General features: G+C 28.8%; 1 protein-coding gene across 1 annotated transcript in view; it reads right to left on the bottom strand.

The window, feature by feature from the left end:
- LOC116765886 (uncharacterized) overlaps nucleotides 1-23855 on the bottom strand; it is a 129273-nt gene that overhangs the window by 37453 nt on the left and 67965 nt on the right. Inside the window, exons 5-11 of the mRNA XM_061522067.1 lie at nucleotides 19762-19984; nucleotides 13197-13361; nucleotides 8707-8787; nucleotides 7994-8179; nucleotides 4513-4641; nucleotides 4071-4148; nucleotides 1299-1367 (exon numbers count right to left, since the gene is read on the bottom strand). Of these exons, the coding sequence (XP_061378051.1) occupies nucleotides 1299-1367; nucleotides 4071-4148; nucleotides 4513-4641; nucleotides 7994-8179; nucleotides 8707-8787; nucleotides 13197-13361; nucleotides 19762-19984 (931 nt within the window). The remainder of the gene's footprint in view (nucleotides 1-1298; nucleotides 1368-4070; nucleotides 4149-4512; nucleotides 4642-7993; nucleotides 8180-8706; nucleotides 8788-13196; nucleotides 13362-19761; nucleotides 19985-23855) is intronic.

Here is a 23855-nt window from a genome sequence, read left to right as displayed (position 1 = left end):
TAACAGTCAATATGTGCAATTTATTTTGTCAATGAAATCGACTTAAATGTCACGAATATGCTTACATAGGTTATGCCAACCCGTGGGATCTCATCTCAGAATCGGACTGAGTAAGAAGCTGTGCGCAATGCGGCACATTTCACTTTGCGAAAGTTATTGTTATAATTATAACTGTTTAAATTTCATAATTATAATTATACACATTTATAAAAAAAATTAAAGCTTTAATAATTAATTTACTTAAAGTTATTGATACTTACGTAATGTTTCTAATTTTTCGATTAAAAAATTACACTAGCTGTAGGCTTTTTTAATTTTAATCGAATAGGTTTTTTTTTAATTAAAATAACAACAGGTCGAACGAAAGAATGAATTATATGCGGACTCAATAGCGGGAAAGATTGAAATATATTGATCACAGGTTGAACGTCTAATCCTGTCTGAAATTCGTCGCAATACGCCATGCGCACTATGCAGAGACATTGTGAGGTTTGTTTACAGTCAAAGTTGAAGGTCTTCAATCATAACAAAAAAAAAATTGCTGAATCTCTCCACCACTTTAAGTCTGAATAGCTTGACGTTTGAAACCTTATGTGATATTTAGAAGAAATAGTTTGTCAGTGTTAACATGAAAATATATATTTTTATTAATTTTAGAAAGTATATATAACAACATTTTATTTTCAATAACAATCTTTAGCAGATTTCGCTGCTTTAACATTTTCTGTATTGATAAATTTTACACTTTAATTACTTTTAAAACATGAGACAAGTTATTATCTGTCTTCTTATGTTTGTTTTTTTTATGTCGCTTATCAATATTATATATAGATTTTTTTTTTTCCATTAATTATTAAACGAATTAAGCAGATTATGATACCCACTCTGCTTTTGCATTACGTACAGTCCGTGAGACTTAAGCTGAGCTTTGCATTTGTGTGAGTGAGAGTAAAAGTAGGGTTAGACGAAAAAGTGTTAGAATTATATTCTAATTTTATCATAGATGTAGAGTGGTCTATATTGCGATACTTGAGCCAGTTAATCATATCCTGTTTACGACTATTTGAGTTAGGTGCGGGATTTTCTAATGAAATTATACTTTTTCCACTCCACAACTGACCTCGGGCTTAGTGCAAGAATTAATTTTAATAAAACTGAGGTTATTATTTCCACAAATATTACCAGGAATATATCTAAATATTTTAACCATAACTTGAAGTACATGACGTTGTCAGATTTTTTTTTTTTTAATTTTTTAAGTTTATTATGTGTTATAATATAACTTTCCATTCACTTACCTGCGCTCTAACAGCTGCAAGATGGAGCTGTGTAGCACGGTAGTCATATTTTTTCAATGAAATTTCCTCCTGTAAAAATAAAAAACGTTCATATATTACCTTTAAAATCGCACGACGTGTACGAGAAAGTGTCAGGTTAACATGAGTAATAAGTAGAATTTATAAATTAAGTATACCTTTTCAATTAATATTATTTACGTTATAAAGCTTTTGTGAAATAATAATTGTAAAGACATAATGTCTTTATTATACAATTATTTTTTGTATAAAATTGTGGTGCCATCTATATTATATAGTGTATATTAAGTTTTCACGGTTTGATTTCAGTGAGCTTTTCGTCTACGTAGGAATTTCTTCGTTTCATAAGTTGACAGATGGCTCTGTATAAAACAGAGATGTAAGGGATCGTTGTGTACAATAGATGGCGCACTAGTAACAAATTATAATTCCATTTCCAAATGTCTTGGGACATTGATATTAAAAAAAAAACTTCTCAGTCTTTATCACATTCGAGGTCGGTAAAGGTAAATTATAGAGCTGTTAGTACTAATTTCTTTGCAGTTATATGGACATATGTAAAAATGTATTTTACTAAAAATGTTAAAATGTTCGTATTTTGCCATTCGGAGGGGTTAACAAAATTTCGTCTATTACTCATAATCAGTTTTATATGTTACATAAAATTTTTAATATCCGAATATGCTGAGTTCTGTGTTTTTTTTTGTAATAATCTTTTTTTATTGTTATACCATAATTATTTTATATTTATTTATTAACAGAATATATACATGGAAATTAATTCGCGTTATTACTTATTATTACAGTGGAAGTAAGTCCTTAAGGAACAGTAAAAGAACAGTATAGTAACATTCAGAGATCGTGAAAAAAAACCCTTCAAATGGTTATTTTAAAGAATCTTGAAACTATTCTTATAGAAGAATCAGTAAATATTATATTTAGATTTCATTTGATATATAGATGACTTATTGATCTGAATACCGTCGTCTATAGGAAAAAATTATGTGAATATAGATTTCGTAAAATTCATATAAACCTATGATTTATTTTAATATAAACCTAGCTAGTAAATTAAATAAGCAAAAATATGTTCGAAGTCAGTCATTCTATCAGTTGGTCAACAAAAATACAAAACACACACATACTGTTAAACCGTCTAGTTTGTAAAAAAAGCTTTTGAACTGCTCTTTTGTCGCGCGTTCACAGAGAGATGAGAAAAAGACTAAAAAGCCTTTCATAGAGTAATGACGAAAAAATTGCTTTATTAAATGGGAGAGCAGCGATTTCTTTTTGTTTTCATGCATGAAGATTTTCATATGCGTTTATTTGTACATATTCACGTGAGTGACTCGTATCTCATCAGGTCTATGTTTGTATAAATCTAATCCAACAATGATTATGTCCTTTCAGACTGATAACATTTATATGTATTTTATATTTGTGACAAAGAAAATAAAATTATTACCAGATACGTGTTCATATTATCAATAATAAATTATTGCTGCAACAAGAAATCAGTACCCTTAATATCGGTTTGAATCGACACACTGCGTACGCAGCGTTTCCCGTTTCTAATTTAATAACCTACGCTAATAATGTAATTTGTGAAGACATTTGGATGAAAAACTGTTAAACCTCCGTATAAAGCATGACAATGCCAACTTGGAATAAGTATATTGACGTGTTTAAGTTTTGCAATGTAATTAATATTCACTATTGACTTTGTTAGAAGTTATCAATTTTTAAATTTTTTGCATAAAAATTGCTCCCTGCTAATTATATCTTGCTGTATAATATTTTTGTATGTATATTTCGAAGTTTCGCCCACGTCGATTAATTCAAAGTTTGTATAATACGGCTGGGGTAATTGGTTCTGAGATTGAATGGAATCCAGGCTGCGATTGAAAAATATGATGGAGTGTCAAATTCAAATTAATTACAGTGACGTCTTGTGAATTGACGTAATTATTTATATTGACGGAACGACCACTGATTATCAAAGTGTTTGAGATTCTTTTTAACATATATACCTACTGGTTATGTTAAAATATAATAAAGATTTGGCAATAACAAATATTTTCATAGTTTATTTCTATAACTGGTAATTCGGTATAGTTTAATAATTAAGGTAAAGGATAATTATAAAGAAATGTTATATACATGAAAATAAATTAAATTTAATGAGTGAAGGTAAATGAGTAATTACGACGTGTCTTTGTTAGGGCACGCTTAGAAGTATTTCACAATAGTGTCAAATTGCAAGTGAACCCTCATTATCAGTAGAAATCTATTTTGTTACTGTTATGCTCCTCTTTTGTAGTAAATATTGTGGTAAGATATTTTTGACGTGTTCTGAGAGTAGTGTATAAACTAAGTTTAAGAAGTTGTAGGGAATGTTAATTTTAAACTTAATGTTTTTTTTGTTTATTATTTGATTTCGTGTAATTTTTAGTTGAAATACTTATCTCTCAATCGTTTTTGGTCAAACTATGGTCGGGAGTCTACAATTTGAAAGAAGTTCAAAAACACGTACTATACAGTTTTATACCTGTAAGTTTTTTGTATACGAGTCTAGAAATAAGTCGTTAGTATCTTAATTGTAATTTAAAAACCAATACACTTGCTCATTTTGCTGTATGGAATCTGAGACAGGTTTTTTCCATGAAACTTAAAATGTAATTAAAAATTTTTAATCTTAAAGTTCCCTATAAGAAGATGATGTAGATGAGCGTTAATACCTTCATTATAACTTACCTGAATTTCGTTTACTTTAGCATATAGGTTGCTTTCAAGGCTGCGTGCTTGAATTCTAGCTAAAGCGTCCAAACCATCCTGTAAAAAGCTATACATATTAATGTTTGTTCATGAATAAAACGAGGCTTTTTTTTTTATAAAACATCAAAATTAACATCAAACCTGTGGACACCGGTACTCTACTTTTAATGTGAATTCTTTGGAACTCAACATAATGAGTCAAACGTCTTTGTGTTGATATTATTTCTATATCATATTTTTTCTTTTATAAATAGTATTTGTTTTTATTTCTGTTAGAACTTTTAAAAAAATACAAATAAGAATAAAAAAATAATAAAACATCTAATGTTAAATCTAAGTTTACGAAGTTAGAAAAGAAAAATATTTTATACAAAAGACAATTCATAGCCTAAAGTAAGTACGTAAGTTAAGTTTGTCAAACCTGCAGCATCTTTATCTGTGCCTCGAGATCAATCGCGTCCTTTTTGAGCTGTTCATAGCTGAGTCTGGCTTGGCCACCTCCCATCCTGTCCAATAGCATCTCGCCTCGCAGAACAGGCGGCATTGTCTCCTATGGAAAAAATATACAAATATAATTACCATAACAAATGTATCTGTTAGAAGCGACTGGTTTAATCAATTCTCGTATCCCATATTAACCTATATTTATATCCTATCTATGTAAGTAATATCTTAGGATACAAAAATAGAAGTATACATTTTTATACTTCTATTTATTATAGTACGTTTGATATAATTATAAGTATATATTTATCGATAGAATCATAAATACAATAACGAAAAAACTTGTATTGCTGTCCATATATATATATAAACTTAATAGCTACTATCATATATAGAATAAAATACGTTAATAGATCTATTATATAATATATGAATTTGTTTTTACCTCAAAAAGAAGTTTAGTTCTTACTGAAAATAGTTTTAGCTATTAAATTGTGTTAATTCCACTATGAGTTTTGAACGACTCTGACACAAGGAGTGTCATCTTATCATGGTAAATAGTATATTCGAAATGTTTATACATTATATAAAAATACAGAAAGTACTCGCACATAAGCTGCCGTAAAATATATTTATTAGTTGTAGTTCCAACAGTTTAAGTTGGATTCAGTACGTCACGGTTCGTTCTTATATTCATGATTTATCTGACTTTTTGAACTTTTTGACTTGAGTATCTTAGAAAATAGATGTAAAGTATATATATGAAAGTGACGTAATAATATCGAATCTAAGTTTTTACATAGCTTCAATTAATTAAGTTTTATTAGATTTAAACATAAAAAACCCTGTTCATTTATTGTCATTTAACGATGACATTAGTAGTCGTGGAAATATACTCAAGTGATTATATGCCGAAAAAGTCTTACAGAATAACTTTTACACCGATATTAAAGAAACATAATGTGGAACACCCGAAATGACACTCGATTTCAAAAGAATAAATGCCTCAATGAAGTCGGTAGATCCTTTTGAGACTTACAATACTATACACATACAAACCCGTACACACACGCACGCACGAACTCACGCACGTACACAGACAGTAATCGAGGTCAAAATTAAGGACTTGTTTTTGCGTCGAGGGTTAAAAGCACGAAATTCATAAATTTTACAGAATAGTAAATTAAACAGTAAGTGACCTGACGACATTAGGTGCTAAGATGTGGTTTTATGTAGTTAATAACATTAATACTATATTTAATGAAGAGTGAAAGATTGCTTTTAATGAACATATTAAATACTTCAAACTTAGTCTAGCGTCAAAGTTCAGAGACGGGCGACGTGATTGAATTAATGAATGCAGGTACCTTGTAGTTGTGAGAGTTGAATTTTCAGCTAAAACTGCTAATTTAGTGATTTATTCGTTAAATGAGGGGATCGAAGCTTGATCATGAGTTATGACCGTCACGTTTTGCAGAAAATTGGATCGGATATTTGTTGTAACAGAAGAGATTGCAATTCATGAAATGCTCTTACCATTTAAATGAAACTAATATTTTTCGGATAAACTAGGCGGATTTTTATTATTTTAAAAAACTACATAATCCCGACGTTTCGGTTACTTTTCAGCAACCGTGATCACGGGCAGACGAGATGTGAATGTTACTATTTGTTGTAAGCAGTCTTATTTGTTTTAAAACCTTTAACAGTCTATAGTATTAGTTATACAAACACGTTGTATTTCATTCTACGTTAGAATAAAAGACAAAGCGATTGCTTCATGAATATGTATTAAATGCTTGCATCGTTCTATTTGAAATTAAAAGTATTGTTTTCAATCATGAATTTCACACTTTCATTTTTAACAGTAACTTAGGTTAAAAAAAAGTATACACTTAGACTTTTCCATTTTTTTAGAACATGACCTAATAACATACAGTATTATTAAAGATAGTATTTCTTTCGTCAATGTTTTGAAATTTTACTTTAAATTTAGTTTGCAGATTTATAAATTCGTTTTACATTCACAAAATTCGATAATTTCTATATTTTACAACTTTAGTCGGGGAATTGCAAACAATTTTATAAAAAAAAAATTCGACTTCGCCGTAGGTAGCTTTAGTACTTCTTTTGTTACCCAAAGAAAATTTAACTTTAAATAAGTTCAGGGAAGCAACTATGGGAAGCGTCAATTATTACAGCAGACTTGAGACTTCTGTTAGGTTTCAATAAATTAATTCTTGAAGTGTTGTTCTTACATTTCTTAAAAACCTGAATGTAATTTAAAAAACTTTGTTTTCGCTGTGCTATTTAATGATTACGATTAACATTTATGTTAGTTCTTTTTAATTATTCTATTCATTAAACAGATTGTTTAGATGGAAATGTTGATTTGTTAAGTGTTTTATCATTAGTTAAGTGTATTGTCGTTCTAAATCATATATGATACGGATCATACAACAAGCTGAAGAAGGTATCATAAACATATATATATATATATATATATGACGGTGCGCCGATTTTGAATTAGTTTAATATGTAATAAAATTAATAAGTAATTCAGTCGATTTGTTTCATAAAAATTATGAGCGGCCAGTGCCGAATAGGGTAGCTATTGTCACCGAGAGCGAGGACGGCCATTTTGCTAGGGACAGCCGTCAAACGAATACCACAAATCTAACCTATTGACTCATAATACATTTTCATTTTATTATTTGAGTGTGATTATAAATAAAATTGTAAAGAAATCGAGTAATAAGATATTGGAGAGTACAAGTGTGCTTTTATTTTGAGTTCCAATCGTTACAACGCCCATATGAACAGGAAAGACCGCCATAAGGCACCATCTAGACGCTCTTATATATATTTTGCATTTTTTTGTCAGGCATGAAGGAGTCTGAGGCATGTTTCAATTAATGTATATTATTTACCAATTTCATATTCATAAACATAGATAAAGTAAAAATTCTCCATTGAAGTATACAGTAAAAAATGTAGTACACAAATACATACGTATGTACTAAATTTTTTTTTATGTCTTGCCCAAAGTATTCTCAATGCTCACTGTTTTTGTATATGTTTTATATTTTTATCTTATTTTTAACTGTATTTAAATTTTGCAATTGAGATTTTTTTCTAAAATTATATCAATATTAAATTCAAAAACATTACAATTTTTATTACGAGCTAAAGAAATATTCTAAACTCCGTGTGTATTAATTAAAATATATGCTGCAAGTAAACAAAATACCCCATCAAAAAAAGCTGTTACACTGTATCCATGAAACGCCCATATACCGGCTGGTTACACAGGTAATATTTTATAGCTAGCGAATAGTGTAATAAACATGAATTTACAGTATATACCTTTTTATATCTTCTATTACAATTTATTATGGTATGCACACAATAGGCCGCTCAGAAAAGACTTCATAAATAATGTCAATAAGTATACATACCGCTGGAACATCTATTGGTGGGTCATCAGGTTCTGGTGGATATGGTGGCAAGAATGCTCTCTTAGGCGTCCTAATCGGCGGAGTACTGGTTAGCAGAGTTCTAGCGAGATGTGCTAAGTCAGCAGTACTGGATACAGCACGAGCTTGAGCGCAAAGAGACTCGTATCGACGGAGCTGGTTGTTCGTCTGAGAAGGGAAAATTTCACTATACTTTCTTTTGTAGATATTTAGAATGGTCTATTTTTTGAGACTTAATTATATTTTACATAAGATAATGAGATCTAAGATTTTCGCGAGTATTCATTTAAATGAAACTAGTGTTATTCGGATAAGATAATTTTAGTTCTTTTATAATTTGATACATATATTTTAAATAAAAACAGTACCCTGACAAGGCAAGTACATAGTAATTATGTAAATGAGAAACAAAAAAAGAGTATAAATATAGCTTTTAGATATTTCTTAACATCGTCATATCAACTTTCTCCGTCCCCTGAGTGGAACATTAATAATTAATTCAATGGATTCGTATTTCATTACGAAAGTTTATAAATAATTAAATACTTTGAAACTTTGACATCATCTTTTGATATTTAAGTTTTAATTTTCATTGCTAATAAAATGTTTGAAAATGATTCTCGGATTTTCGAGACGCTTTAATCAGAAGTATTTAGGCAAAATATGAGACGAAATAGTAATTTATATCTATGTACCTTGTCGGTTATGATTTCTCCCTCTTGACAAATTGCATCGCTGACGGCGGTTGTAACATCAGTCAGAATCTCTTCCAGCTCCTGAAAATTATATTCAGGCCATTAATAACTTCAAATTAAGAGCAAAAAAAAGGAATTAAACCTGATAGGACATTTAGAATGGGCGCTAATAATATGTGGTTATAAGAATACACTATAAATAAGAGTAAAAACATTTTATATTGTATTTTAATGATAAAAATTTGAATATACAATAGCCTTTAATTAGTTTTTGTTGACAATCTAACGCCCAGTGTAATTCAACGATGTTTCTGTTTTTACTCACGATACGATAAATATATCATTAATTTAGCGTTATAGGTGTAGTTTCAAAATTTTGATACAAAATGGCAGAGGACAGCATTTATACATTATAAATAAAGGTTGTTTTTAAAATTATTCTATTATAAATTAACATAGGTTCAATATTTAATAATTAATTTTAAATAATGATTTTATTGTAATTATTAATTATAAGTATTAAGATAATTTCGAAATAACATCATGATTCAATAATTTTATCCGGGAAATATCCAGCTGTGAATTTATTATTATTCTCATTATAGATTTAATCTGAAAGAACTTAATGCTTCACGGAAATTTTCATTTGCAATAATCGATGTTAATTATCAAAAAAACATGCTGAAAGCGGATAGGAACATTTTATAGTAAGTCTTCTTGTCCACTTATATATTATATATATCTATACTTTTACTTGCAGCAGACATAAACGAACTTGTCAAGTCGATGTTTATAATTGACACATCCAAGGGATTCAAAAATAATAGTTATGAAAGCAAACTTATTAAGTTTAAAAAATAAAAAAAATCGAAAAACTGTAATATATACATAATAAAGTAGAAACTTATTTACAGTCGATGAAGTATTCGTGTCTAATATGGATATGTCTGTGCGTGGGGACAGTAGTTTTTAAAAGGTATTAGTAGTTTTGCTACAAACTTATTTTTGAATTGACAGACAGCGTCTGTGTATTTGTTCTTATTCAAAAATTAAACGAGAGACAGAAAAAATTTAATAGCTGATTCTAAATAAAAGGGATAATATAATTAGAAAATGTGTATAATTTTTTATAAAACGAGAACTACTTATTGATTTTGTTATCAAATTACTCAACAAAAGCATAAATAGGGCTGACAAGCTCGTTTTATAATGTTTATTAATTAAATTTATTTATATAAAATTAAACATACTCCAAAGCACAGAGAACTGTCAAAGTAAGTCGAAACAAATTAAAAATAAAGATGCTGGGGCATTATTACAGAGCTTCAGTGCGAGTGTCAGTTTAATTAAAATCTGTGTTCACCTGAAACTTTCCTATATAGGTATGATACAAATGAATAATCCACTATAAATACAAACATTTTATACTAAAAATTAAAAAGATCTATGAAACGTTCAGAAATAAGTGTTGTTGGTAAAATATTTATACGAAAACATAGTAAAATAAATAAAGATGAACAATATTCAATAAGACGGATGAGCATCCATTGAAATGATACATTTTATGTCGTATCACTGACCTTTATAAGTTATGAACCTTTTTACAGGAAATAAACTTAACTGAAACGGTCATGAATATATACTGTTACAATATTTATATATAGTTTTAGAGGATTTCCGATAAAAATTTTCACATACATAATTTTTAACAGCAGCTCAAATATTGATTGCAATATCCTTATATTATAACTTAGAAATTGTACATATATAGAAGCAATCTTAAATAAAAAAATTCTTATGTTTATATTGGTTACATTAAAAAAAAATACAGTTTATCTTATACGTTATTTGGGACTCATAATCTACTGGGAATTACGTAAATAATATTTCTTTTTATTTGACCCATAAAGTTCTCTAACACGGATAAAAATACACAGCCAGAGAGAGCCGAATCATGGTATAAGAAAAAGTTTTTCATTCATTCATTAATTAGAAACATCGGTTCTTTCATCCGTTAATTATGATACAGATATCAGATAAAATTATTAAATATACCCCGAAACCAATAGATGACAACTAAGAAACTTATTACTTTAATAATACCTTATTTTATTCAGCTTAATAACGTAATATTATAAAGATTTTAATACAACTACATATATATATATATATCATTGTTTGACATGGTTGTGTATATAAAATATGCTAGTTTTTGCCTGCGATTTTGTCCACGTGGTCTTATGAATTAAGCTTAGAGAGAAATTTATAGTTGTATAACAATATGTTGACCGTTAGTGACATTTATAGTCTGTGTCACATACCAACACAATAAAACAGTTATGCCTTGATACCTTAATCTTGGAAACTCAAAATCATATTCTGAAGTTAATTAATTATATATTTTGACGTTTTCAAATACACAACAAACATCATCACAAACTTTCACATTTATATGATTAGTTGGGTTCATATAAAATCATAACTAATGCAATATTATATAGTCATATATATTACGTGCGATCTACTCTAAGGTGAAATTGAAATATAATCCAATTCTATTAATTTCGTTGCTTCAATACACACAGAATATCTTAAAGGTTTAAATTCCTTGGATATCGAAGGCTGTGTAACAAAAATATATTTGTGAATTTTTCTATACTGGCAATATGCAGTTATGGTTTACATCGGCATTTATATCTTCAAGATGGAGAAGCTTTTAGTCACACAAAAGCAATTCGATAGCGCATTTTCAAAGTGAATAACTTATTGTGTGCTGTCTGTTATATTATATATTTTTAAAGTGGTAAAATGATGAAAGCCGAAGCTTTCCGCACTCTATAGTTGGAAGGAGAAGAATTTATTTTGAAGTTTCTACAAGATATTCGGAAACTCCGCTTCTATTTCAATCAAAATCAAAATCCAAGGGATCGATTTCGACCGTCGGTAAAAGCTATTTATAAGTTTGTGATAATAGAAATAGAGTGTAGGTGTTTTTCTAATTTATTTTATTCAATATGCTTGTTATCTGTGTGAGTATGCACCCACGCGGATTAAAAAATGTTATTAATAGAGCACTCTCATTATATTTGTTACTAAAATATACAGGATTTAGATGTTTATAAAAACAGTATTTTCATGAACATTTTGAAGGGTTGAGTAGAAGAAGAAGAAGGGTTAAGTGAAATAGAAGGGACAAGTAAATAAGGATAGTTAAAAGTTTTTTAATAATCTGCACACTATAGTATTAACGTAGATTATTGTATGAATAAAGGAAAAATCTTTGTATCTAATGTTGCATGCAACTATGGGCTAATCATACAGTTTTTATATATTTGAATTTTGTCAGTAACTTATATATTTTGCGATGTAAAAATAGTATGTTTTATTATATTGATAAATTATATCTTTAGTTTAGTTCTGTTTTTGAGATTAATTCGAAAATTTAAGTATACAGATATAACTTTAGTTTTTAGGAATCAGATTTCTTTGTGTATTCAACCTTTTTATAACAACCACTTAACTATACCAGTGATGTTTGGAAGGTGAAATAATGCCTTTAGAGTGGGTGGTTATGTTTGTATTTGTTTTTAGTTTTGTAAATTATTTTTGAAAAAAACCCATTGCACACGTTTTGAGTTCATCACTTCGTTTCTTGGTACATGCTGTTAATATGACCTCAAAATATTAATCACATGACATCTTAAACATTTTAATAAAAGCCAAAATTAGTCTAGATTTAGATTAACTTGGCTCTGCAGACAAAGACATTCAACTTAGATTTTAGCTATCAGAAAAAAGACAATAGGTCGTTCTTGGATTAATTTAAATTTGTGTTTAATTCAACACATTGCTTACTTTAAGACATAGCATTTTAAGACTGATACTGCCTAGAGATTTAGCTTAGGTTTCATTTATATAATGCATAAACTGAAAATAAAATAAGTCTCTCTATATCTTATTGTTCATATTATACTAAAGTGATATTTTATCATCATGATTATAATGAAGTCGATATGTCGTGTGGGTGTAAATTGTAAAAATACTTTCGAATAGTAAGTATAAAAAAATAATTCAACCAAAAAAAATAATTACTGTAAAATTATAGTATACATTTTTTAAGTAGAAAGAAAGATGGGAAGAGAATTGAACAATTAGAAATACCACAAATGTTCTTTACGATATAAAAATGTAATAAAATTCGTTTAATTTTGGAAAGTCCTACAAAAAGTAAATCATTGTCGAAACATGCTAACTTACTCGTATTTTCTATTATAAAATTCAATTAGAGTTACGACTCTTAAAATAAGCATATTTTATATACTGCTAATATAATTGGATACAATGAAGTTCTTTGAGGTAATATTATCCCTTATATAATGCTCCCACATTATCAGAAACGAACATTTTAATTTTATACTTTAACATGCTTTTATTATTATAAGTAATATAAAAGTGCATTACTGTTTTACTATCAATTACATTAATCTTACCTGTAATATAGTCGGCAATGTATGTCTATGGTATTGTTCTATCATAGCGTTCGTAGCTGTAAGTTGTTGCACGTAATTATTGTGCGAGTCGTAATAAATTGCCAGATTCGTTGGATTTGAGTTGCTGCAGTAGTTCAGGAATGCTGACCTGTAGTCTTGACGGCTCTGAAATAAATAAGGTCCATGATCACATTTCTTATAGTAAATAATAAAAACAATAAGTAAAATAATGTTCCCGTACGGCATTGATGTTACGGTTAGAGTCAAATGGCCTACTTCACGTAATAGGCTGTAATAAAAGCCAAAAATGCTGTAAATGGACTGTAATATATTGCCTCTGGCTCAATTTAATATTCATGAGTGACATATTATTGAAGTCACGTGTCTGGAAGGACAAGTAATATAAATAATGGCTTAACGAGCGACCAACTACCGTTAAATATATTATATATGGAATAGCATTAAAAAATTCTAGAGTTATTAATTTCATTTGACTTTGAATGACGTATAAGAATAATTTTATTTCTTAAGCATTATTTTGTAGCAAAATTGTTACTTTTCTTTTTGTGTGAATAAAACATTTTTACAGAGGCCTCACGTTAATTTTGAAGTTTATCAACTTTATTATTTAAGCAATTTATGAAAAAAAAGTACCTTAATGTTACCACCTCCGTGCCTACATTAACAAAAATTTCATTCGAAAGATCTTTGGTAATTATAACGTGATTTTTCGACAAATACAGAGATTTTATTTGGTAAGAGATTTAAATGTACACGTATTCTGAATTTTACAGTTTTATCGATCAACCAGGTTGGAAAAATATTTTCTAACTTCTAAATGGAGACAATATAGATTAAAAAAAGCATTCGGAACATTTTCATTCAATTCGCTGGTCGTTTTGTATTCGAATTGTAATTTAAAACAATAAAGGTTTTACTTTGTGTGGAAGGAAATTTATTCAATGCCAGACGGCAAAAATACTTTTATATTCGATATATAAATGAAATATATTTAGAACAGTGTTGTGTTAGGATTTGTTCGAATAGAAAACATGGCTTTTGTTTTAACTTAAGGATAATAGTAAAATAACAGGACCTAAAATCAGCATCATTTAACCCATGTTTAATAATATTGAAAAATGTTTTAGCCCTATATACATATACCGTGAAAAGCTACTCAAATATATTAATTCGGCTTAGTGCTTGATATATGCGGTTTTTCAATAAGATTTTTTATGGTACTAACATACATGCAATTAATATTAATATTTTAAAAATTGAAATTAATGTTTTTGGTAAAGCAAAGTTATTATCTTAATTTTATATGGTTTATTTTTGCAACTATGACGGAACTGCCAAAGCCAATTTGTTATTTATAGAGCTCATTTGATGTTCAGAGACAACATATTTGTTAGTATTTCTCAAAAAAAAATGGATACAGGTAAGAAAAAATTGTACATAACACAAGGAAGAAACTGATAGTATTTGAACACTCGAAAAAAGTTATAAACTAATACTTGTTATTTGATGTGCTGGCAATATTTATAATACCACATGTATAGAGTTTAATTAAGATTTCATTTAAATATATTCTAGAAATTACAAAAATTAATTCCAAGGTCCGTATATCTTTATAGCAAATAGTCCGTAGTAAATAAATAAAGTTTTATAAAAAGTTACGAAACAAATAAATACATTTATTACAGATGACCATCGGATGTCGATTTTAACGTCAAAAAAACATCTGATCGTAATCCCTTTTGATCTTTTTCCAGATTGAATCGTTCAAGTTTATAAACATTTTTATCCTCGATTAAGTCTTTGATTGGAAATATTCCTGGAATTAATGACTATTTACTCAGTTTTGACGTAATATTACTATATCAACAGTAGTCCTTTGAATTTCGATGTAATATTATTTTATCATGACGGTTTTTGTTCAAACATCGTTAGGTTTATGTTTCTTTATAACATATCTCTTACAAGATAATAAAAATAATTTATACGTATATAGTTAAAAAATAACAGTGTCTTCTCATGCAGGTTGTGGTTGCCTTGAAGAGTCGCAGACGTTGATTCGAATTATAAAATATAGGTATAAATATAACGACTACTGATGGTCCACAAAAAAAAAAACTAGTACATATTTTTGTGTCACATGAAGCTCCTGATGGTTTTGTCTCTTATGTATTGAAGGTCGTCAGAACAAAGAAAATTGGCATGAGTATTATTCACAGTCAATTACGATATCAGTAAAATGGAAAAATATTAAAAAGCAGCAAAATCCTTGTCATACTTACTTGAAAAATGTTATAAAAACGTAACGCTGAGAAATGCACGACGCACAGATTTATATTTTACACTTCAACACAGAGGAAATTCACAAAAATGTAGATATAATTTTAATAGTAGCATTATCGAATGCTTTATTTAAAGCATCGGCTTTAAATAAATAATATGACAACATACAATACTTTACATGTTTGATAAAATTCTCTTAAAAACTTTTAGTTTTATATCATTAGTAAGATATTTCTAAGCCAGTCATTGAGAAGTTCAGGCGTCACTGAGTAATGGGTAGCATACAGCAAATTAAACTGGCTTCACTGTTACTTTATTTATAGTATAATATAATTTTATTCTCGGGACAAAAATATTGTTCACGTGGAATAGGTTTGTACAATGTACGTAACATATTATTCAAGTGAAGCCACAATAGGTAAATATTTAACTATTTCTGTATAATTCACGTTATGACATTATGTGACTTATTTTATTTGACAAAGTTTATTTCCTAAAATATAGTGAAATTAACAGCAAAGGTTTTCGTAGAATTTCTGCTAATTGCGACCACAAAGTAGATTCATTTCGGATTAAATAGCACATGTAATTTTAGTAACACGCCCTGGCTTTATAATGTTTATTACTATAAACTTGTATGACAATTTAATCTTGTGGTACATAAGATTCTAGTTAACCTACAAAAATATAGAAATAGGTTACCACATCTAAGCTTCCGATTGAAGTATGTCTTCACTACAAAAACTGAACTGTTATCTAACCATTAATTCATAGAGCTTAGGTAGTCTTTTTGTAAGAATTTAAAAGATAGTTAGAACGTGTACACAGATAATGTTAGTCTGATTACCTCTAGATTTAAAGGGTATCATGATCGAATATATTGTCCCCTTTGATACCCTTGTTATGTGACATACATATAATTGTGTTTATCTTACAACATAGAGTTTACATAATCAGAACACCGTTCATTAAAATGTAACCTATGTCACAGTGTTCGATTCCTAACCACAAACATGATTGCTTTGTGTGTTCAGCTTGTAAGATCCTTTAATCTATACATTTTGTTGGATGTCAACAGAGTTAAAAGTAATTCTGGTAAAATGTTTTCATTTTATTTTTGATCACTTTGATTACTAGAAATTTGAAGCGATTTATTAGCTTTTAAAAGTAAATATATTCTGTTTTTGTGATATTTAAGTAAATACAATTTTATTTACTACTGTTATTTTGTTTTTGAACTATTTACGCTAAAAATTCAAAATTTCAGGAATTCAATTGAAATATAAAAAAAATTTATTCGGATGAGATTCTGAACCCAAAAAAAAAACATTTTTCTAAATTACAGTTAACACATTTATTTATACTGTACAGTACAAGCAAAATAATATATGTATAAATTCCAATACATCTCTTAGAAAATCAAAAAAATTATTTAAATTTTAAAAACAATTACATAACAAAAAATATCTAAAGAAAAATATAAGCTAGAGGCAGTACGTTATAATTGTGACAAGTTTTGACTAAACGTTACGATTTTTTTTATAGTTCTGAGCGCTTTTCTGAAGTATCAATTCCTATATTTGTCAAATTTAGTTAATTAAATACAAATTCATGTGTTTATACGTTCCATAAGGTATGGTTTAATACGTCAACTTGAGACACGATAGCCACTCTAAAACTTAGACTTCGACCTAGGTTCAGGTACTCGGTCAGACAAACTACTTAAAGTATTACAGTTCCAAGATTTCAATGTGCTTTAGAATAGATATTTTACGTAAGATGCCCTAGATATGTAACAACACCTGCTATGTGCTGCTCTGTATTCTAATTTTAATAGTCTTTCTTCTTTTTAAATTACACACAGCGTCTTCTCTCATACATAAGCACGATTTGTTATTTTTAAAATCTGACTGAAGATATTATCTGGATTTATAATACAGAGTACTTCTCGCCAGGAGATATCTCTATTCAGCTGTGAACGAGCAAAGCTGCTATAAGCTGATAGTTTGTCATTTTAGAATCTTTACCAAAAATTTTATTAATTCGACATGAACAATTTTTGTAATAAATAGGCCTGTTTATATTATTTTAAAAATTAAACAAAATGTATATAAACACGTTTGACAGTGCATGTAGGTATTTATTTGGAATAGATATAAGTCAATCCATCCGTAACTAATTCCTGTCTGATCATTTTGAAGACAATTTCACCTAATTTTAAAAGGTTGTGTATCCCGATCCAATTTTCTCTACTCGAGATTGCTTAAGGGAAATCGAGTTACAAATGCCAGGTGAGTTATCGAGCTCTTTATAAGTAAATAGATGTAAATTTAATACACATTTGTCTTTTACCGTACGTATTATTGGAAGCTTTTAATTTACATTTTGTTTGTATTAAGTACCACACAGGACGAAGAAGTAAAATGTATACGCGACGGATTTAGACATTTATTATTATTCATTGGCTTTGTGAATACAGCAAAAAATTAAGAAGTTGATTTATGGGGCTATCCATAAATTACGTCACTCGAATTTCAAGACTTTTAACGCCTCCCCCCTCCGTGTCTCAGATTGTCATATTTTCAGAAGCCCCTTCCCCTTGATGTGAAGTCACACGTTATCAATTTTATGCCGACGCTTGCGATGGCACTTGTGAATTTCTCGGAAACATCAGGAACGAGAACGGTAGCAAGCGAGCGAGCACTTACTATTCAAAACTCTTTAAAATTTCATAGTTGCATTACAAGGATGTTTTAAAATTTAGGTACTGTTGCGTGAGAAATAATTTCATAACGAGAGTGCTAAAGTTGAGGTCGTAAAAATATATGTTTTGCGTAAGAGTATTTTAGCATGTAACATCACATACCCTTTATCACCCCTCTAGCGCCTTGTCTTACAATATCTCATTCTGGTGATAATCTGCTCTATATGTTATGTCGTAATTTATAGATGACCCACATAGAGTTCAAGTAAAGTTTCGGAAAACATAGAGTTGAAAATAAAAAATCTATAGTTGCCCATGTAAAAAAATTACACATATGTTGCTACAACTTCGTATGCTTATACAATTAGATCATAGCAACGCAAAATCATTCTTAAATAAACCCAAGCTAATTTTCACCATTTCAGTTAGTTTAAATATAGCAGATATGCAGGAAAATTGTTTTCCGTGAAAGTACTTCTTTTCAAAAGACTTCAGTAGTTAATTAGTGTAATGTCTGCTTGCTTTGCAAATTCCTGACTAATATGAACTTTCCTCTATTGTAGTGTAATTTTGTGTCGAGGAAGTCAAAGGTATTACTTGTTTAGTAATTGCAGTGAATAGATTTCAGTAATGATAATTAAATACAAAAGTTTTATTTTATTTGTAAAATAAAAATAAAATTATATAGAAGAGTTGTCATAGTTTGTATTCTATTTATACTTAATGAAGTGAGTTATACATATTTCCTTTGTGTGTCATCGTCTTATTTTTTTTTCGGGTGAAACTGTATTCGGTTTCCTCAGAACACGTATTAAAGTATTATAACAGTTTATGTAATGGTTTTCTTTCATACAAATGCTGTTTTGAACAAGTTATATTATGTCCTGGAAAAACCTTTATGTCTGAAATGAGTATTAAAAAAGTGCCGAGTAAGGTTGCTTTTCTGTATGTGGTTGTAAACAGCTTAAGAAGGTTATAAATTATTATAATGTTTCTTTCTTTAAGTTTGCAATACTATATCACAATATAAATTAGTTGTTTTTTTATGGCCGAACTGTTATTGTATTTCTATTAAGTGCTCATTTATCCCCGTATTGGTAAAAAGAGATAAGTATATACTTTTTGCTAAAGTAACAGTGTTCAAGATATGAAGTGAAAAAAGAAATATAAAATGTTTTGTTGCTTTTTTAATTAAAAATCACCCTCCATTATGATGTACAGATGTAACACGGTAAAATCGTCATCAGCTGTTTCCTGACAAGCTCGACGATACGTATATTTGAAATGAATGGTGTTGAAAATGTAAATGTAATATTACGCCGGCAGCCTTGCAGAGCAAAATTAACAGAATAATATGATCACAGCGTTGTATTTCATATTTGACAAAAAAAATAAAAATATTTTTTTCTGTTAGACTGTATTTTTTCATGACCTTAATCGAAATATCTAACTTTATTTGTGTCTTTTCTTTAAAATATTTAGAAGAGTTTGTTAATGACATGTTAAAAGTCAATGAAACTTTTTCTTATTCCAATTAAGCTCATAGGATATAGAGTTTACCTTATTCAGTTGATCATCAGCTTTCCCAAGAATAACTTCACAGCCTTCTCTGTGAGCAAACAGTTTCCTGGCTTGTACCTTCATGTGAAAGGTCTTGTCTATAAGGGGAGCGGCTACCACTCTTTCCAGAGATGTCGCAGCGTTAGTGTAGCCCACTACATCTGCTTCGACTTCCTGGAGCAGGGTCTCCCATGTGTGGAACAGCGATGACGGACAGCTTGCCCTGTTGAGAGCTCATTAGTTAATAATAATATTAACATAAACTATACCAACTAGTTCACGATAGTTAATATAAACGTTCGATGTGAGCAAATGTAATTAGGTTCTTCGTTTATTTTAATTTTGAATTATGACAAAAAATAATATCATCTTTTAATTATGCATTATTAAAATGTAATTGAACGTATTAATTAAGAGTGAAACCCAAGCTTTTATGAGGTAGTCATTAAAATTCCACGTCCCAGTGAATTACGGTTTAAATAAATTAAGTATGTTATCCTTACAGCTTCATACAATTTATAAAATGGAAAATCGACAATAAATTGAAAGGCTTTCAACTTAATGGAACCATACATATTGCAGGCTGGTTTGTGGCTTTCCTGTATAAGCAATGTAACGAAGACAAAAGTAAAAATGTGATCTTACTTTTATTGAAGCATATTTAATAATATATATAACTTTGTATTATTACTGTTTTTTGTTTGTACTATAAGGAGTTGATGTTTGTAAAAATAAGATTGTTACGTTTATGCTAAAAAAAAAGGTTTTAGGGAAAACTCCCTTTGACTTTGAAGTGACGTGGCGGCCGACAGGCATTCAGACTTTGTTTAATGTAATAGGAAAATCTCCGTTCTCATAGAATTGTTGGTATTTTTTTGCGATTTCTTATAGCCGCAAAACAATGTATTTGTATAAATACATTGTTCTACCTTTTGAAGATTAACTATCTATCACTAACTGTTATGCCCACCAGTTTCAGTTAATGTATAACCTTTTTTAATACGAACTATGATGATAAGGTTATAACATTTGTATAGACGATGAAGATATATCTCTCTTCTTCTAAGCTGTTTTATAATTTTCTAATATTTTATATCTCCTCCAAAGAATGACTTCGCAAATATAATAACAGTATTACAGATCTGTTAATTCTCTTAAAGCTGCTTACCGTTTTACAAAATACACTCAAGTTTTTTTTTGCGGAAACTTTAATAATTAACCTATTTAATACATATATTTTAAGTAAGTAAATTGTAAATTTAGATTTTAATAACTATTTAGGCATAATTACGTCGTTCCGGTCAATATATATACATATATACATATGTATATATATTTTACGTAAAGCCGAATCTATAATAATTTAAGCATATCTTATAGCTAATAAATCGTATGATTATGTTAGAATTCAATTTCTGTAAATAATTTGAAATTCAACCAACTAATTTGAATTTAAATTCATGCCAATTTGGTTATAGATGACGTAATCTATAAGTCGAGTTACAGGTCGAATTACTTCCTCAGAAAAGTTATTTTAAGTTAATCTAAGTAAATATAAACTATAATATTTATAATTATATTAAGAAAATATATATCGGATTTTATTACAAATTCATTGTTTTAAAGACAGGACGCCAGCCTCGCTGACGTCTGTAATGTCACTTGTTTCAGTAAGTTCCAGATATTTTAAAATGAATCTTCAATTCTTCTAAATGTTATTGTATTTCTCGAAGGTTCTTTATGCTCCGCACTCTATGAACTCTGCAGTCTCCTGTCGTGCGTCCAGACGTCATATTTAAACCAGAATTCAAACATAGTTCTATTCTCTTTGATTTCGTTTTACTTTTAACAATAGTAACGACGACCAATAAGGTGTTATAATAATTGATGCCAGTTATTTCCATGTTGCATCCGTCATTGAAGCTGCTTGCGCCGATATATATAATAATAAACATACAAAATGAGATTGCGAACAATAAATTAATAATCTGTTTATCAAAACCTAAGTATTGTAAGATAATTTTTTTTTTCATTTATTAAATATAAAATAAGTAACAGTATTATTAAATCTTCACCTCGAGGAAAATTAAGTTAATAATAATAATAATGTGTATAACTACAATTTATGTGCTTTGTGTGTATGTACAAATGTGCTTTCTTGAGCACTTGCAAGTGTTGAGCACGGCTCAAACAATATTAATTTATTTGAACTTTGTTGTTATGAAACTTTAAGTATCTCTCACGTAATGATTCTAACGTTTCAAAATTTATTGAAGTACACTTTAGAATACGATGACTAAGGAGTCTAAGTTTCATTAAGATTTTATTACAAAGAGAAACCTTTGACATAAAGATCACTGTAGGTTATTAAAATATAGGCTCATTTTAGAACCATACAATAAAACAATATTTGATATATGAACAACAACAAAGATAAAAACTTATGAATATTATAGTTTTTAAATAAAAATACGATAATTATTATTGTTAACAAAGTATAACTTAAATTATCCATTTCACCTTACCGCGTACATAACTCCTGTAGAATGGTCGAAAAATGGAATTACGTATATAAGATGTATGTATAATCCGGATTGTGAAAACAACGTATTAGTATTAAATGTAATAACATGTTTGGTAATATTATATAAAGCAACTATAGCGATTTCCTAAAATTATTTATTTGTATAAAGTAACCGAAGAAATCTTTTTGTTTATTTCATCTATATAATTCATAAAGGTCGGTAATATTGTTTTCTGGGCAACATAAGATTTGTCACTTGGTGACATAAATATGTTTACTTAGAGGATGAACATTCAAATCTGGTATGACAGATAACTAGACAGGGTATTGCAAGTATCACGTGGTATGTTAACACTTTTTATGTGAGAAAAACTAAAACTGAAACAAAAAGGTCATGTTCATTATATTTTAAAAGTACTATAATTAAATATTTGTGAAATATTTACCATTAAAACTTTAATTAATGAGTCGTTTCAACACCAATCAATCCGATCAGGTTTAATCTTTTTGTAAAAATATTGACTAGATTCTTGGTTATAATTAACAGGAAATTAAATTCGTACACCATAATATATAAAACGCTAATTATGTTAAAATTTATTGGCGAGTGTAATTTTATCGATAAATTTGATTCAGCCAGTTAAACTCAAGAGCTAAAGTTATCGATGTTGAAAATAATTGCTGTGAAACCTGTCAGCATTTTGGGATAGGTACTCTTATTGAGGATCATCGATAGCGAAGGTTTTTGTAAACAAAATTCATTAATAATCAAGAGTTTGCCCAGTATTAAAACTGCGAAAATTTGTATTAAAAAATATATAGATAAGTTTTAAATTAAAGAATATGGTAGTAGACTATATAACTTGATAATACAGTTACTCAAAAGTCTCAGAAGTTCTGGTGTAAATAGATGTGTCGTTTCAAGCATATTTTATGCAAAGTTTAAGATGCATTTGCTTAGATGTTATATTTTTCAAACAACAAATGAGTTAGTTCTATTAATATATATATACTTTTACTATACTTGTATTATAAAGTAATATATATATGTTACTTAGGTCTCATACAATTATAGTTTGAAATAAAATATTAGGATTGAAAACTATGTACGCTATAATGTATATAAAACTTAAAAAGTGATAGCACATTATTTAATGATGTAATCAGTATATTTCTTTATTGATTTAATCCCCCTGTATTCGTTGGTTAGGCAGATTCTCAGGTGGAAAAATAGAAAAATGAAATGAAATGAAAGAAAGTGTGTGGTGTGTGATTTGCTTACAAAGGTCAAGGTTGATTAATTATGGTATAAAAACAATGAACCGAAACTCGTGTGGAACAAAGTTATGACATCGGCTTTCAAGAAATGTGACTATTTGTAAAAGTGAATCAATTAGAGTTTGGAGCAACCATTAAGAGTTTTTAATTATTTGAAAAAGACAATGTACCAAGGTTAAAACGTGAGCACCTACAAGGACGTACTCTTAGTCAGACGGACGTGCTGAAGTGGGGTCTCCATCCTATACCAACTTTGTTCAGTAAACCGGTCATTAACACCGCTATAATGATT

The sequence above is a fragment of the Danaus plexippus genome, chromosome 11 (genome assembly GCF_018135715.1).
Source record: "Danaus plexippus chromosome 11, MEX_DaPlex, whole genome shotgun sequence".
Lineage (NCBI taxonomy): Eukaryota > Metazoa > Arthropoda > Insecta > Lepidoptera > Nymphalidae > Danaus > Danaus plexippus.
This window is presented reverse-complemented; position numbering and strand designations above follow the sequence as displayed.